General features: G+C 39.3%; 1 protein-coding gene across 1 annotated transcript in view; it reads left to right on the top strand.

Annotated features, from left to right (window-relative positions):
• The window catches only part of LOC149449801 (lysosomal acid lipase/cholesteryl ester hydrolase-like), a 50,945-nt gene that overhangs the window by 12,072 nt on the left and 23,791 nt on the right, over positions 1-15,082 (top strand). The window contains exons 4-7 of the mRNA XM_089692786.1: positions 8,249-8,447; positions 9,098-9,207; positions 12,038-12,174; positions 12,945-13,091. Coding sequence (XP_089548912.1) covers positions 8,249-8,447; positions 9,098-9,207; positions 12,038-12,174; positions 12,945-13,091 — 593 coding nt within the window. The remainder of the gene's footprint in view (positions 1-8,248; positions 8,448-9,097; positions 9,208-12,037; positions 12,175-12,944; positions 13,092-15,082) is intronic.

Here is a 15,082-nt window from a genome sequence, read left to right as displayed (position 1 = left end):
TCTTTCGTCATCAATAGAATGCTTTTATATCGGTCAACTTTTTGTTTTTTGTATAATCTTTACATCGGTTAACTTTTAAGATATATTTAGAATCTTTTAAGTAGATTAATAGATCGGGATGTGTACTGAGAAATAACGTAGGTGGTATTCGGAACATCTAAAATGATTAGGAGAGATTATCCTATGTGGAATGGCGAACTGGAGCTGTGACTAATTTGTAAGGCTGAAGGGCCGCGAGTATTGTGCTGCAGTCCCATGAGTCATTATTCGAGTGTCCCTACATCCTTCCTCCTTCTGAACACCCACTTCATCTGTTGTGAAAGACTCTCTGGAGAAACACCACTCATATTAAAGACACTTACACGCATACCTTTTACTTCAAGGGCTCTTAATCATTGTTCTCTTTATTCCAGGCAGACCACTGAAAAATAAAAACCCTCAAAATAGATATATTAAAAGTCAACCTGACAAAATGCATGGAATCTTTGGAAGACCGATCCTATTTTTCATTTTTTAAAAACACAGAACTATAAAATTAGTATACCCTGAGCCTAACAATAAACAACAAAGATCCAAATAAAAAAAGTTTGTAATATCAGCTTAAAGGGACACTGCCAGATGGTGTGAGTAAAAGTTCCCCCTAAGCCAATAATATTCCTCAACTTTGGCTGGTGTCAGACACTAGGGGGAGCAGTGATATCACAGTACCTTCATGTCACAGTACCCAGGCCCAGAAATTGTTGCAAATGGTTGCTAGACCCCAATACTGTCACATGGGAGGGGGTCTTATGCTCTACTGCACGGGTGTCAAACTGGCGGCCCTCCAGCTGTTGCCATGAGGCATTGCAAGATTGACAGTTACAAGCATGACTCCCAAAGGCAGAGGCATGATTGGACTTGTAGTTTCGCAATAGCTGGCGGGCCTCCAGTTTGACACCCCTGCTCTACTGTATCCTTTTCTCTGAGCCAGCATAAGGAGCGATGGTAGATCGCTCACAAATGGAGTCAGTGGGTTAGGGAAGTCTTTAGCCCCTATTCACGCTTGAACATAACCAGGCAATTAGAGATTTTTATTGTATGCACGCTTTTCATGTGACTTGTAGTACAGGAGCCTGCCCCCAATCACCCCTGAGTGTTATTGTCTCACGATAACACTTAAGATGAAAAATCCCATTCTTCATCTTAAGCTAAAAAAAGTACCTAAGTTTCCTTTGAGCAAAAACACACTTTTTTGCACCAAAATCTTTAATGGGAGCTCTCAAGTGTATATGTGTTTATCCACGTTTTTCAGGCACATCTGCTACAAGTCTATAAGGCAAAAACATTTGTGATTCTACACAGCCACTCACTTGTATGAGCCCAGCACCTAAACCTTAGCCTAAAATTTAATCTTGACCCAAATCTTAATCCTAACCTATATATTCTGTGACAATGCCAGACACTGCTACTGTGTGAAAGTAGACAAAATGGACACAAAGTTCTCACAATTGCAGAGTGAGGGGCTTCAGAGTTTCTGTAATGAGTGGAGAGACTGGGCTTTCGGTTTTCTCTGGGTTTGGTAATCCTCGATCAGGATCCAGAGTCTGAAGGCTTTGGAGTCCTAGGTGGGATGAAGCCTTCAATCCTGTTTCCAGGTTTTATTGGAGACTTGTAGGCTGTGGGAGTGTGAAGGTATGTACTCTCCTTTAAAAGCAAGAATCTCGCTATAGTGTAGTAGACATACCATCAGTAGACAAGTGTGTGTTCCATCCAGGAGACATATGTACTCCCATTAGGAGAGGCGCTCTAATGCACTCCATGTTGGAGGAGAGATTCGTTAAACACAGGACTGAGGGAGTCGAGACAGCTAAGCGAGTCTGGAAGACTGGGAAAGCTGATTCGCCTAGGCAAGTCCAGTGGACTGAGGGAATCTGGAAGTCTTGGAGGAGTGAGGAAGCCTGGGTTGACAGGAGAGGCCAGAAATGGCTCCATACAGCATGGAGTATTAACTACAAGCTAAGTGAGCCAGGAGAGCTGGGTGAGATGCTTTGAGGGACCAGTGAAAGTGCAGTGGTGCTGCAGAGGAGAGAACCAAGAGACTTGGTATTTTTGTTATCTGTTTTGTTGATGAAAATCCCCTTTGTGGGCATCTGTTTTGGTGGACTTTACGTTTTTTAATAAAAGTGGAGCTGGCATGAACTCACTAAAAACGCTTCTACCACTGAGCTGAATTCCCCAAGATCACAATTCCTAAAGTCCATTTCAGTTGTAACCTGTATGAGCTGCTTTAATCTTAACTGCTTTCCTGCCGCCCTATAGTAGAACTACTGCTACAGGGTGGCAGGGCCGTGCAAAATCAGGTGTATATATATATATACATGATTTGCATTTCCAGGTAGGGAGCGCATGTGCACACCGCCCTACCCGTGCTGCCATTGGCAGCTAGGCATGTCAATCACTGGGTCCCGCCAGAGATTAACCGCCGACACCCGGCGATTGCCATGCAAAGCTGACGGGGGGGGAGACCTTTGTGTAAACAACAAAGGGCTCTTTCCTGCCAGCAAGGACGTGCTGTTTTGTATTTCTCTGCACAGCAGAGAAATACAAAACAGCATGTCTCCAAGGTAAAACCGCGTCAGTGCTTTTTATTAGCACTGATCACTGTATTAGTGTCATTGGGATGTCAGTAGCAGTTAGTCAGTTCCCACCCCAGTGTCAGAATGCCTGCCGCAGTCCCACTATAAGTTGCTGATCACCACCATTACTAGTAAAAAAATCCCAGTATATATACCACCATTTGTAATTGCTATAACTTTCATGCAAACCAATTAATTTACACGTATCAGGATTTTTTTTAGCGAAGACATGTAGCATAATACATTTTGGCCAAAATGTATGACTAAGTTTGATTTTTTTTTTTAATTGGACATGTTTATTAGCAAAAAGTTAATATTATTTAATTTTTTTTGTTTATAGCACAAAAAATAAAAATCGCAGAGGTGATCAAATACCACCAAAAGAAAGCTCTATTTGTGTGAAAATAAGGACATAGATTTCATTCATGTATATCATTGCATGACCGCGCAATTGTCAGTTAAATTAACGCAGCGCCGTATCGCAAAAAATGGCCTGTTCAGGAAGGGGTTAAATCATCTGGAGGGCAAGTGTTTAAAGTATGTCTAAAACCAAACCTTTGTCGTGTGTATTTTTTTTTTTTTAACTTGTTTAGTTTTTGGTGGAGCAGGGAGTGATTATTTCTTGGAATTCTCCTCAACATGAAGGAAATTGGCTTTAAGACAGTTGTCCCTGGAGCAAGTGCCCTCTTCCCCTTCATTCCTGTTCTAGTGACAGCCATACACCAAACTGTTTGCAACTGTAACTTGTGATTCTTACCTTATGGACTCCTTTATGACCAAAGGTCTTTTTATACCTGTAACACCCTGATAATATTCAGACTGCAGGATGTTAAAAGATACAAGGAGGCAGTGTCCTGCAACTTAGTGGCACACACTCTGGTGAAAAACTCTATGGACTTTGTAGGCTGAACCGCAGGACTTTGCTAGAAGGCAGTTAATTAAAAGACTACATTTCCCAGGGGAGCTGGTGTGCGGGTGGAGGCAAATATAGGTAGATGCCCGGGAACCTGGGGAAAGGAAGAGAGCTGGGAGAGAGCTGGTAGGAAGGTGCGGAGAGAAGGCTGTGTGGAACGCCAGAGGACCAATCCAGGCTGCAGAGTGAGCGATCACTGACATCGCCAAAGAGTTTGGAGAACTACCTTATCAGCTGGTGACCCAGAGTGCTGCTGTCATGAATGAACTCTGCATGAGGAACCGCAAGACTACTAGGGGCCCCCACCTACAGAGAGACCGCCAGTGACCCGAAATATGCCACAGATCGAGTGAAAGAGTCTCATGCTCTTGCCAATTAAGTTGTCACTGACATTCTCTTAAATCAGCTATTCTCTATCTAGTTACTGACAAGTTACACATGTTGAGGCCTAGTTCACGCGGACTAGTAGCAAACACATCTTCAGCATAATCCAGTCATCCGAACCCACTGCAGTGTGGACCGAGCCCCACCACTGCTTCTCTTGCATTTGGCCCACATTCATCCAGAGACACTATCTATTGTTGCCATTTGCTACGGTGGCCTAGAGAGGGCTCAACTTTTGCCAACAAGTGCTTCTGCCCGCTCCTCAAACCACCCATTTAAATCTTCTACACAGTTGGGATATTAAAGGGGTACTGCCCAAGTTGAATATTGGTTAAAGGGGTAGTGCCTTTTCTTGCATTAATCCTTTAAGGAACTTCCACCTATTGTATGCAAGACGACCTGAATTCTAGTAGTGCACCAACTTGGGCCCCAATGAGCGCACAGAAGACCCTACACTGCAGTGAAAGAGACATTAATTTCCTGTTTTAAAGAGCTCATTCTTTCTGTCAGTATTGAACTTAGTCACCAGCTTCTGAGGGCCCAAAATAAGCTAGCCTTACTCTTTTTGTTATTTTTTTTTCTGCTCACTGGGGAAGGAGACATCTCAGAGCTGAGATCTTTTGGGTCAAACTCTGAATTGCAGGACATCTAAAACTGAGATTTTTTTCTGTCTGTATTGACTTTTGCTTAAAAAAAATACTAAGAGTGGTCACTGTTATTATTTGCACACCTAATACTCCATATTATTTTACTGTGCTCACATTCAATTCCAATATAAACAAGACAGCAATTCATTCTAAACTGTGCCTATTTTCTAGTAATATTCAGAGGGTGTACTCTGGCCAGGAGTGTATGGTGGTATCAGCAGGGGTTGGGCTTTCCGAGTAGGGTCAAGAGGGAAAGGGAACCCAAAACGCAGCGACTCCTAAGGGGGTAGTGCGATATACCTTTGTGTTGGTAGGCATTTCACCCTGAGATTTGTATGTTTTCTATACAAATAAGCTAGGTACAATGATTGCTGTTTTTTTCTCCTGACTTTATCACAGCCATAGAGAATAAAAATGTAAAGAGATGTCCTACTTTGCATTTATCAATTTAATTATTAAAAGGCAAAGGAACATCAGCTCAAAAAAATGTTAAATAAATGTTTTGAGTTTTCATTGATTGTGATAATTATATAATATTTGCTCACTTTGTATTGTCATTGCAAAGGGACATACTTGGCCTGAAGGTTTATTATGCAAATTCAAACATCTACTGATGTACATAATTCAGGTCCAAATGAAATCAATTAAAGGAAAACTGTCTATCTTTTGAGAGTTTATTTAGAAGCTCCTAGTTTTCAGGTATTTTCATGTTTTTTTTAGTAAATTTCCACATACAGGCTGAATTTTTTTATTTTGAACATCTGTGATGTTTCTATTACAAAATGAACAATTTGGAGGCAGCTGCTTCCTGTGCTCTTCACAATCTACTGACAAGGAGCCATGTTTGTATTAGTAAAGTAACAAATTGGAGACTCCAGTTCTGGTGGATAGAAAGAAAGAGATGCAGCTGGAATACTAAGCAGGGAATGATAGCTAGACAGGAATAGGAAAGGAAAATAAAGAGATTAAAGGGTGTATTTATAAGAAAAGAAAACAAAACTGTTTGCCCATTGGCACTGCATGTAAGTTCATTCTGTGAGAGGAGGGAAAAGCAAATGTTTTCAAACTATATTCTCTGCAGATCAAGGTATTCAGTGAAACACAAAACTGCGTGAAAGAGGAAAATACAACATTGTGCCCACCGGATGGTGCTGAGGAGCATACTTATAAAATACAATGAATAACGTTCGACCTGCAGAGAAAATTGCCTGAGAACATTTGATTTTGCCCCTATTTACACAAAAGAATGTATGGGTTGTATTTAATTAACGTCAACCTGTCATGAGAGAAGTACAGGGGCTGCAATTAATAACCACCTATGACAGGTATCCTTCAAAGAGCAGAAGCAGTGAGTCACAGGAATTAGAGAGGCCATTTATAACAATATATTTATATTACCGGAGCTTCTGATGTGTATAAGAAACCAATGGAACATTCCACCCACCATCCTCCACCCATAACTTAAATATCAGTGTTGGCTGCTTTACCATTTTTCATCGGAATATAGAATGGTGACACATTTAAAACAGCATTCAGAATTATACCAAAAAAGCATGATATCAATTATAGCTAAACTCCGGGTACAAAGGTTTTCATTTAAATATGTTCATTAATGTTAGCAACAAAAAAATGCTTCAAAATAACGCATGCGTTTTAACTTTATTTTGCGGTATTTAATTAATTTTTTTCACCTTTTATAAAACTTTTTGCAGTGGTATCCCTTCTACTGCTAAATATTATACTTCCAGCTCAAAGATGTTGGTTGTCAAGCAAATGGCACCCTCCTGTGTCCTAACAACTAGTGACCTTGTCCTACTCATTCAGCTATCAGCAGGGGATTCCTGGCTGACAGGCAAATAATGGTGGGTCGGTGGCTGCTACCAAGTCTTCTAGCTGGACTGCTTCTTCCCTGTCCTCCCCATATGAAAGAAAAATAGATTTGAAACATATTTGAAAAATATTCTTCCCAAATATATTGACATATATTTGAAATGCTACAATTTTGGCCATATTTTTTAGATATATATATATATATATATATATACTGTATATATATATACACTTATACTGTATGTTGAAATGCGTTTTTTTTACAAAATATATGAAAGATATTTTTAAGAATACATTTCAAATATACTACATGTCTTTAAAAATACAACTCTACATTTTTGGAATGTATTTACAAATATATGTAAAAATATATGTTAAAATATATATTAAAATAATATATATGTTAAAAAAAATCTGAAGAATATATTTAAAAAATCTATTTTTAAAAATCTATTTTTTTAAAATGTATTGAAAAATGTTTAACATATAAAAAAGTCAGACATACAGTATATTTGAAATTTATTTCTTAAAAGTATTTTTCATATATTTTGTAAAGAATACTTTTCAAATATATTTTTCTTCCATGTGGGCTCTCTGGGGGCTGGTGAAGTCCCAAGCTTTCTTCCTTCCGAGCTTCCTGACTGGAGGTGAGCACGTCTCCATCTGGGCCCCCTCCCCGGCTCCTGCTCTCCAGCCTCACTTCCTCTCCATCTTCCACCCAAACTCCCCTCCCAACTCTCCTGCTGCTGAGCAGACTCAGTTACTTTTAAAGGCTGTACTGGCCCCTTTACAAGTCTCCTGTTGGGGATTGACCAGGATCCTCTAAGAGTACAGACCAGCCACTCCTCACCTCCACCCACTGCTTCTAGATACTTCTCCAAAGTTCTATAACAGTGGGAAATCCCAGAGAGCTGGTCTGCAGAGCCTCAGCTCTGACCGCAATTTGACCCACCTAGCTATCACACCCAGGCTTCTACTCAGCCCTCCTCACTAAGAATAGAACTAGAGCTCCCCCTAGCTAACTAGGAGGGTGCTACAACCATATAAAAGATAAGAAATTCACATTTTTATTATTGCATGCATTATTTGAATAAAACGAGTCACGTGATCCAAATATCACATACCTTATTGCTTTATGAATTGAGCCCAGAGTTCAGCTTTAATGCTATCTGCTCCTTCTTTGTTTCCCTGCCAACAGACCTAGGTAACATACTAATGTGTTCTTGTTAATATGTTTACTCTTTAAATAAATTTGATGTGGAGCATGTTCTCTTAATAGCTAAGAGGCTCTCAGCAGACGTTCAAAATATGAACACGGCAAATGAGCCAAACAATACTGGATTTGCTTTGTCAAGAAAGGAATTTACAGATCTTTTTAATGGTCTTTACATAAAAAACTTTCCACAGATATCTGTATACCACACCACATGGAGCACAGAAAGCAATATAACCTTGGCAGCTGTTCTAATCCCTCTCCACTCTATCCAAAACTAAAAAAAGTTTTGCCTTTAGACATCATTTAATAATGATCCAATTAAAGAAAGTTCAGTACAAATGGAGGTGTGTAACAATTATTTCAATAAAATCACCAAAATCCATACCTATGTGATGTTTATGTATTGGAATTGAATTATTTGATAAGAAAATGTTAAAAGTATAACTTGTGGGTGGGGTGATTACGTCTTAGCAAAGGGGAAAGAGATGAGTACAGTATGTTTATTAGTAATTTTGTCAGCGTTGTGAGTCTTCTTATAGCAAGTTGTTAGTATGCTAATTTAAAATCTATATTTAACTTGAGCTGTCACAACCAACATTTTCATATTAACAATTCACCACAATAACATATTTTGATCTTCTAGGTGGTAAACCTGTAGTCTTCTTACAACATGGCCTGCTTGCGGATGCCAGTACCTGGGTCGCTAACTTTAAGCACAATAGTCTGGGGTTTATCTTGGCTGATGCCGGCTATGATGTCTGGATGGGAAATAGCCGGGGCAACACCTGGTCCCGGAAACACAAAAGCCTGTCACCTAAAGATAGAGAATTCTGGGCCTTTAGGTGTGTAAGCATGCTATACTTTATTTCACTCTATTATTTATAATTATTTGTGAGGTTTATATTTATAATAGGTTTATATTAATTTGTAAGGAGCAAAAGCAAAAGTGCAAACTGCAGACATTAACTTGAATTCACATGGGAACCAATAGGAATTCAGTTTGCTAAATCCACACTAGTAAAAGATGAAGTCTTATTGGCCACTAGAGCAACTGCACTTTGAACCTAGAGATTTTGTTCTTTGCATTTTTTTATGCATAGGCTTGATGTTGCCATTTTATTAGTATGTTTTCAGAATAACTACTTAAACCATGGCTACTTTCACAATGTCTTTCGCTTATGCACAGTCAGTTTTTCAGCCCATGACCGATAAATATAGAAACTTATTCTACAAATAGTGTATGGAGCAAAGTGCTAAGAGCAGACTACAATAAACCAGAGCAATTTATCATAATTCACTGAAACTACGCTAATGCAAGATGAAATCTGATTGGTTGCTCTGGATACTACACTTGGCTCCTGGCACCGTTTTATTGATTAAGTCAATTAGAATATAGTCCACAGAGGGGTTAGGTATGTTATCATGACCATAATTCAAATCTAAAATAAATTAGAGTTATGTAAGATCTATTCACTTTTCTTTTTTTCCCCAGCTATGATGAAATGGCAAAGAAAGATATTCCTGCTGTTATAGATTTCATTTTGGAGACAACAGGTCAGAAACAAATATATTACATTGGCCATTCTCAAGGAACAACTATTGGTGAGTTTTGATTCAAGAGTGCAAGTTACTTGTAGATCTATGACTTTTCATGTTTAGGTTTCATTTATGAATAATGATATCATCTTTCTTTCCAGTACTCCCTCCTATCATAGGTTTATTTAATAAGTAGAAACCAGTGTTAATGCACACACTGTAGTACCTCATTTTCACCAGACAGAATTCAGTTTAGTAGGTTTTTTAGAATTAAGCATATGGGAAAATAATTTTTACCATTATGTCAGAAAAAATGCTAATCCCTTTCCAGCCGCTCCGTTTCTGCCACCCCCCTCTGCCAATCCCTCCACTGGCGTCCGATTGCGCAACGGATCAAATTCAAAATCCTAACACTGACGTACAAAGCTGTCCACCACACTGCCCCAAACTACATCACCGACCTAATATCCAAGTACCACCCAGCACGCACACTTCGCTCCTCTCAAGACCTCCCTCTCTCTAGTTCCCTGGTCTCCTCCTCCCATGCCCACCTCCAGGACTTCTCCAGGGTGTCACCCATCCTCTGGAACTCCCTGCCCCAACCCATCAGATTATCACCTACTCTCCTCTCCTTTAGGCGCACCTTGAAAACCCACCTCTTCAGGGAAGCCTACCCCACTCCCTGCTAACTTGCCGACCTCCTCCACTCTTCCTACCACTCCGTCCCCCACAGCTTTCTCCTCCTGTGCCACCATCCCCTCCCTCCTAGATTGTAAGCTCGAAAGAGCAGGGCCCTCGATCCCGTCATGTTTTGCATTGTACTGTTATTGTTCTGTCACATGTTCTGTCCCCCTTTGTAATGTACAGCGCTGGGCAAACTATTGGCGCTTTATAAATACTGTATAATAATAATAATAATCTAGAGTTATAGGGAGCTGGTGCATATCTTTCCTCTTAAAGCTGAGCCGGCCCTCATCCCACTTCTGTAGCCTCCCTGTTGTTTCTTTAATACAGTTTTGTGCAAATTATTTAGGACAAACAGGAAATTACAGTGAGACAATTTCAGATTTACAAAACTAATTTATCGGTATTTACTATCTGTCAGTCATTGATATGGCCCCCCTTAGCTTTAATTGCCTCCCTTACCCTCTTAGGGATTGATGTCACTAATTTTTCACACAAATCTTTTACTTTTGAGTCCCTTAACCACATTTGGAGAACACGTTCTATCATTTTATTTTTGTTGTACAATCTATCTTTCCCATGCGAGCCTTCACAATGGCCCACAGGTTTTCTATCAAGTTTAAGTCTGGTGAATTTCCTGGCCATTCCAATACTTTACATTTTTGTTTGGGAAAAAAAGTCCTTCGTTAACTTGGAATTGTGTCAGGAAGCTAGACATTGCTAAAACATTTCATCTCCATCAGGAAACTGCCTCTTTAGTATTGTGGTCAGTTTTGCTGTCAAAACACCTACATACGTATTACTCTCAATCATTTTTTCAATGGGGCGAAGTATTTCTGGTTCATAAGCAGTAAAGCACCCCCCAAAATAACTTTAGGTGGGTGTTTGGGGGCTTGCTGGATCTGGTCAGTTTGAAGAGGTTCTCCAGGTGACCGCCAAATGACGTTTGACCTGTATCCATGAACATGAAATTGGGTTTCATCTGAAAATATTACTTTCTTCCACTGCTCAAAAGTCCAGTCTCTATGCTGCTTTGCCCATAACAACCATTTATTCTTCATAGTGGGTGTCAAGAGCCGCTTCATGACTGGGAATCTGGCTCTGCAACCACATTCGAGGAGTAGCTGGTGCACAGTAGAAGCATCCACATTAACTCCATTAGATGCAAGCTCCCTGGGTTTATGATGCTAATTATTTTGATCAGACTATCATGCCTCAGCGTAGTCTCTTTTTCTTCCACAATGTCCTTTCTGAGAAGTGTCCGCAAACCCTGTCTCTTGATAGAGGTTCACAATCCTTGAAATACTTGATGTATTTGCTATCTCCTGAACAATTAATTCAGTATTTTCTCTCAAAACAATTGTTTTGGATCACTGTTGGGGAGTGATATCCATCTACATCTACAGTACATCTGTATAAAAATAACAAAATAATATTGAATATAGTTAACCAACTTCAGTCACATTCTCACCGAGAAATATCAATTCAGACTAAAGTAAAAGAGTGGAAAATAGGAGAGCACCTTCTCAAACAAGTTTAGACATGCAGAAATCAATCAGCAGCAAGTTTAAACTTGCATAGATCCAATATAGAGTCATGAAACAGTGCTGGCATGCTTGTTCCAACTAATTTACACAATACTGTATGATGGCAGATCTCATTAACCCATAATGATGCTCAGAAGCAGAGAGGGGTGGGAGTCGAGAGCTGACTATATCTCTGGGTATACTGATTCTACCACTAGAGGTTACCTTATATTTATACATTGTCAGGTAGCTGACCTTATAGAACATGTATAGGACTACAAAGCTTATTTTCACCAGTGTTCACACTTTGTTTTTTTAAGTTTGCACATAAAAATCTTGACCCATTTGGGTAGCGTAAGCTATTGGCATAACCTTGTATTTGAATATGTTACTGTATGCTCATGAGTTTGAGAAGTTAAACCATTTTTATTTAATAGATAAGGCTGCCTGTTTTCTTTTTCCAATGACTAAAAAATATGTAATAAAAATATACAGGTCTCTTACAATAGAGGTGTCAAATAGTATTAGTGGGAGGGCAAAACATGATTAATATGCAAGGTTTTAACCCATCTTGACTGGTGCATAAAAATGTAGTACGCTTTACAGGATGTAGGTCAAATAATTACTTGTGGTATTTTGAATATTTTGTGCTTAACATTTGTTTTTTGTTATTTTTCTCTGTCTAGCATTTATAGCATTCTCTACTATGCCCCAGCTAGCCAAGAAAATCAAAATATTTTTTGCCCTTGCTCCGGTGGTTAATCTTCAACATCCCATTGGTCCAATTGAAGCTGCCAAATTTGTGCCAGACTTTCTTTTTGAGGTATGACATATAGTTTAGGGATGATAGGACTTATGTTTTGAAGAGCCTAAGTAACAATACAGTCTATGTTGTTTCCCTGATACCAGTCAGAATAAATCTTTAATTCTTTGTTTTTTTCTACCAAATCATGTTTTAATCACTATTGGTTGCTATACTTGAAGACCCATAATTGACATTTTGTCAAGCAACACTATGGTAATTCTCTGTGCATGCCTGGGGGCATGGGGGCCACAGTTCAAGACATGGTCATAGATACCTCCTAGGTCATTAAGAGAAAAGAGCATGCTGTTGACAATTGGTGGTTGGCCCACATTGGAGACACCCTACAAACCGTTCCGATGGCTTTAACACTTGAGTTGCTAAGCCAGAACAAGTGTTCAAATCTGGAGTTATGCCTTTATCTGCTCCATGTGTTTCTGATGGTAATGATTCATTATTAAAGACAAAGAATTGAAGCTAGAGATAACCAAACCACAATTAATTTCAGGTCTACAGTGGAAATTGACATAACTCTTAGCACAGAATTACTTTCAGAATGCACCCACCACTGTCTTTAAAGCCTCCAGCCTAGGTAAGGTGTGCAATCTTCATACTGGAGATTCTGGAGACAATTTTGTTGCAAAACTAAAACCTAAATTATTGCAAGAAACCTCTTTAATGCAGGCTTACTGTTGACTGCGTTCCTGCTTTCCCCCCCCTTTTACAAATATATTTTCCTCTGCAATATATATCAGTTGTGAAAATTAATTTTCATTTTTTTTTTATTTTAGAGCATTTTTGGTCACAAAGAATTTCTGCCATCAACAAATATTATGAAATTGCTGGCTGATAAATTCTGTAGCCATGTTGTACTGGAAGAACTATGTGGGAATATTTACTTCCTCCTGTGTGGATTTAATCAGTGGAACCTGAATATGGTATGCGTAGTATTTAAAATTATTCAAATGTTAGGATACTGACATCAACTTAGGCACTGGCTAACCATAGGAGAGTAGGACCAAGATACATGTTTGGGATCTCACTATCATGACGACATTCCCCATGTTCTGATAATGTTTTTTTTTTAATAGCACCATTACCTTGTATGGTCTTCTTAAACGGAATTGTCATGGGTTTACAAGTGAATGAACACTTATATATAAGGCTACAGGGTATCGTAGCACCTGATCATCAGTCTGTTTGTATATAAAAAGGCCTATGGACAGCTAAAATTAATAATAGACCTAGGAATTGAGGTTTTGTACCACCAAAGGCTCTACAAAGCCTCTGTGCTCCAGGAGCTACATTCTAATTTATTAAGATACTGAGAAAGCAAATTGTTTTCTCCACAGCAGCCATAAACCCTGGAGCCCCTAACCATGTATATTTAAATACCTAGATGACATCACCACACTGTCTATATTTCTGCCAGCAAGTGTTTTAAAATACATTTATACTGTATATAGATCATTCTATATTCTGTACTGTGCAAAATATTCAGGTAGATGTGAAGAAATGCTGTAAGTAAGAATGCTTTAAAAAATAGATATTTTAATTGTTTATCAATTTACAAAATGCAAAGAGAGCAAACAAAATCAAATCAATATTTGGTGTGACAACCCTTTGTGCAAGTGTAAGAACTGATACTGGTTTGAAGCCACGTTGTACACTTGCACAAGTTCAGGGATTAGAGTTGGATGTATGATTAACCACTTATACCAAGCAGGTGCTAATGATCCTCAATTTCATATGTAGGTTGAAATACAGTCATTACCTGAAACAGAAATAGCTGTGTAGGAGGCCTAAAACTAGGTGAAGAACAGCCAAACTCTGCTGCTAAGGTGAGGTTGTGGAAGACATGGCAAGACTGTGCACAGCAGCAAGACACAATGTACTGTAGTTATACTGCATCAGAAATGTCTCTCCCAGGCAAAGATTTCAAAGCAGATTAGGGTTTCAAGATGTGCTGTTCAAAGTCTTTTGAAGAAGTATAAAGAAACAGACAACGTTGAGGACAGTAGATGCAGTAGTCGCCAAGGATAGCTAATGAAGCAGATGAAAGACACATCATGCTTACTTCAGTTCAAAAGATGTCCAGCAATGACATCAGCACAGAATGGCAAAAACCAGTGGGCCTAGGTACACCTATCTACCGTCCAGGGAAGTCACACCAGAAGTGGTCTTCATGGAAGAATTGTGGCCATAAAGTCATACCTCTGGCATGGAAACAAGGCTAAGTGTTTCAACTATGTGCAAACATAATAACTGGGGTGCAGAAAAATGGCAGCAGGTGCTTTGGACTGATGAGTCAAAATGTGAAATATTTAGCTGTATCAGGAGGCAGTTTGTTCGTCAAAGGGCTGGAGTGCGGTACCATAATGAGTGTCTGCAGACAACATTGAAGCATGGTGGGGGTTCCTTGCAAGGTTGGGGCTGCATTTCTGCAAATGGAGTTGGAGATTTGGTCAGGGTGAATAGTGTCCTCAATGCTGAGGATTACAGGCAAATACTGATTTCAACATCATGGAGTCTATCTGGGATTACATGAACAGGCAGAAGCATCTGAGGCAGCCTACCTCCACATAACATCTCCTAGATGTTTGGAACAACCTACCTGCCAAGTTCCTTCAAAAACTGTACATAGAAGAATTGATGCTACTTTGAAGGCAAAGGGTGGTCACACCAAATATTGATTTGATTTGGACTTCTCTTCTGTTCATTTACTTTCCATTTTGTTAATTGATAAACTATTAATACTTCTGAAAGCATTCATAACAAGGTAGTAAACCACACTTAAAAAAAAAATGTCATAGCATACTAGCAAATTATGAAGGACTTACCTTAAAATTAAGCTCTCCAGCGTCCCGGACCACGGCACAGTGCTCTGAAGGAATGGCATGTCTATGCCATTCCTTCAGAGCACATAGGC

The sequence above is a fragment of the Staurois parvus genome, unplaced genomic scaffold (assembly GCF_062004578.1).
Source record: "Staurois parvus isolate SC_StPar_1 unplaced genomic scaffold, SC_StPar_1.0 ptg000604l, whole genome shotgun sequence".
Taxonomy (NCBI): Eukaryota; Metazoa; Chordata; class Amphibia; order Anura; family Ranidae; genus Staurois; species Staurois parvus.
Note: the sequence above shows the minus strand (reverse complement) of the source record. Positions and strands in the feature narration are given on the sequence as shown.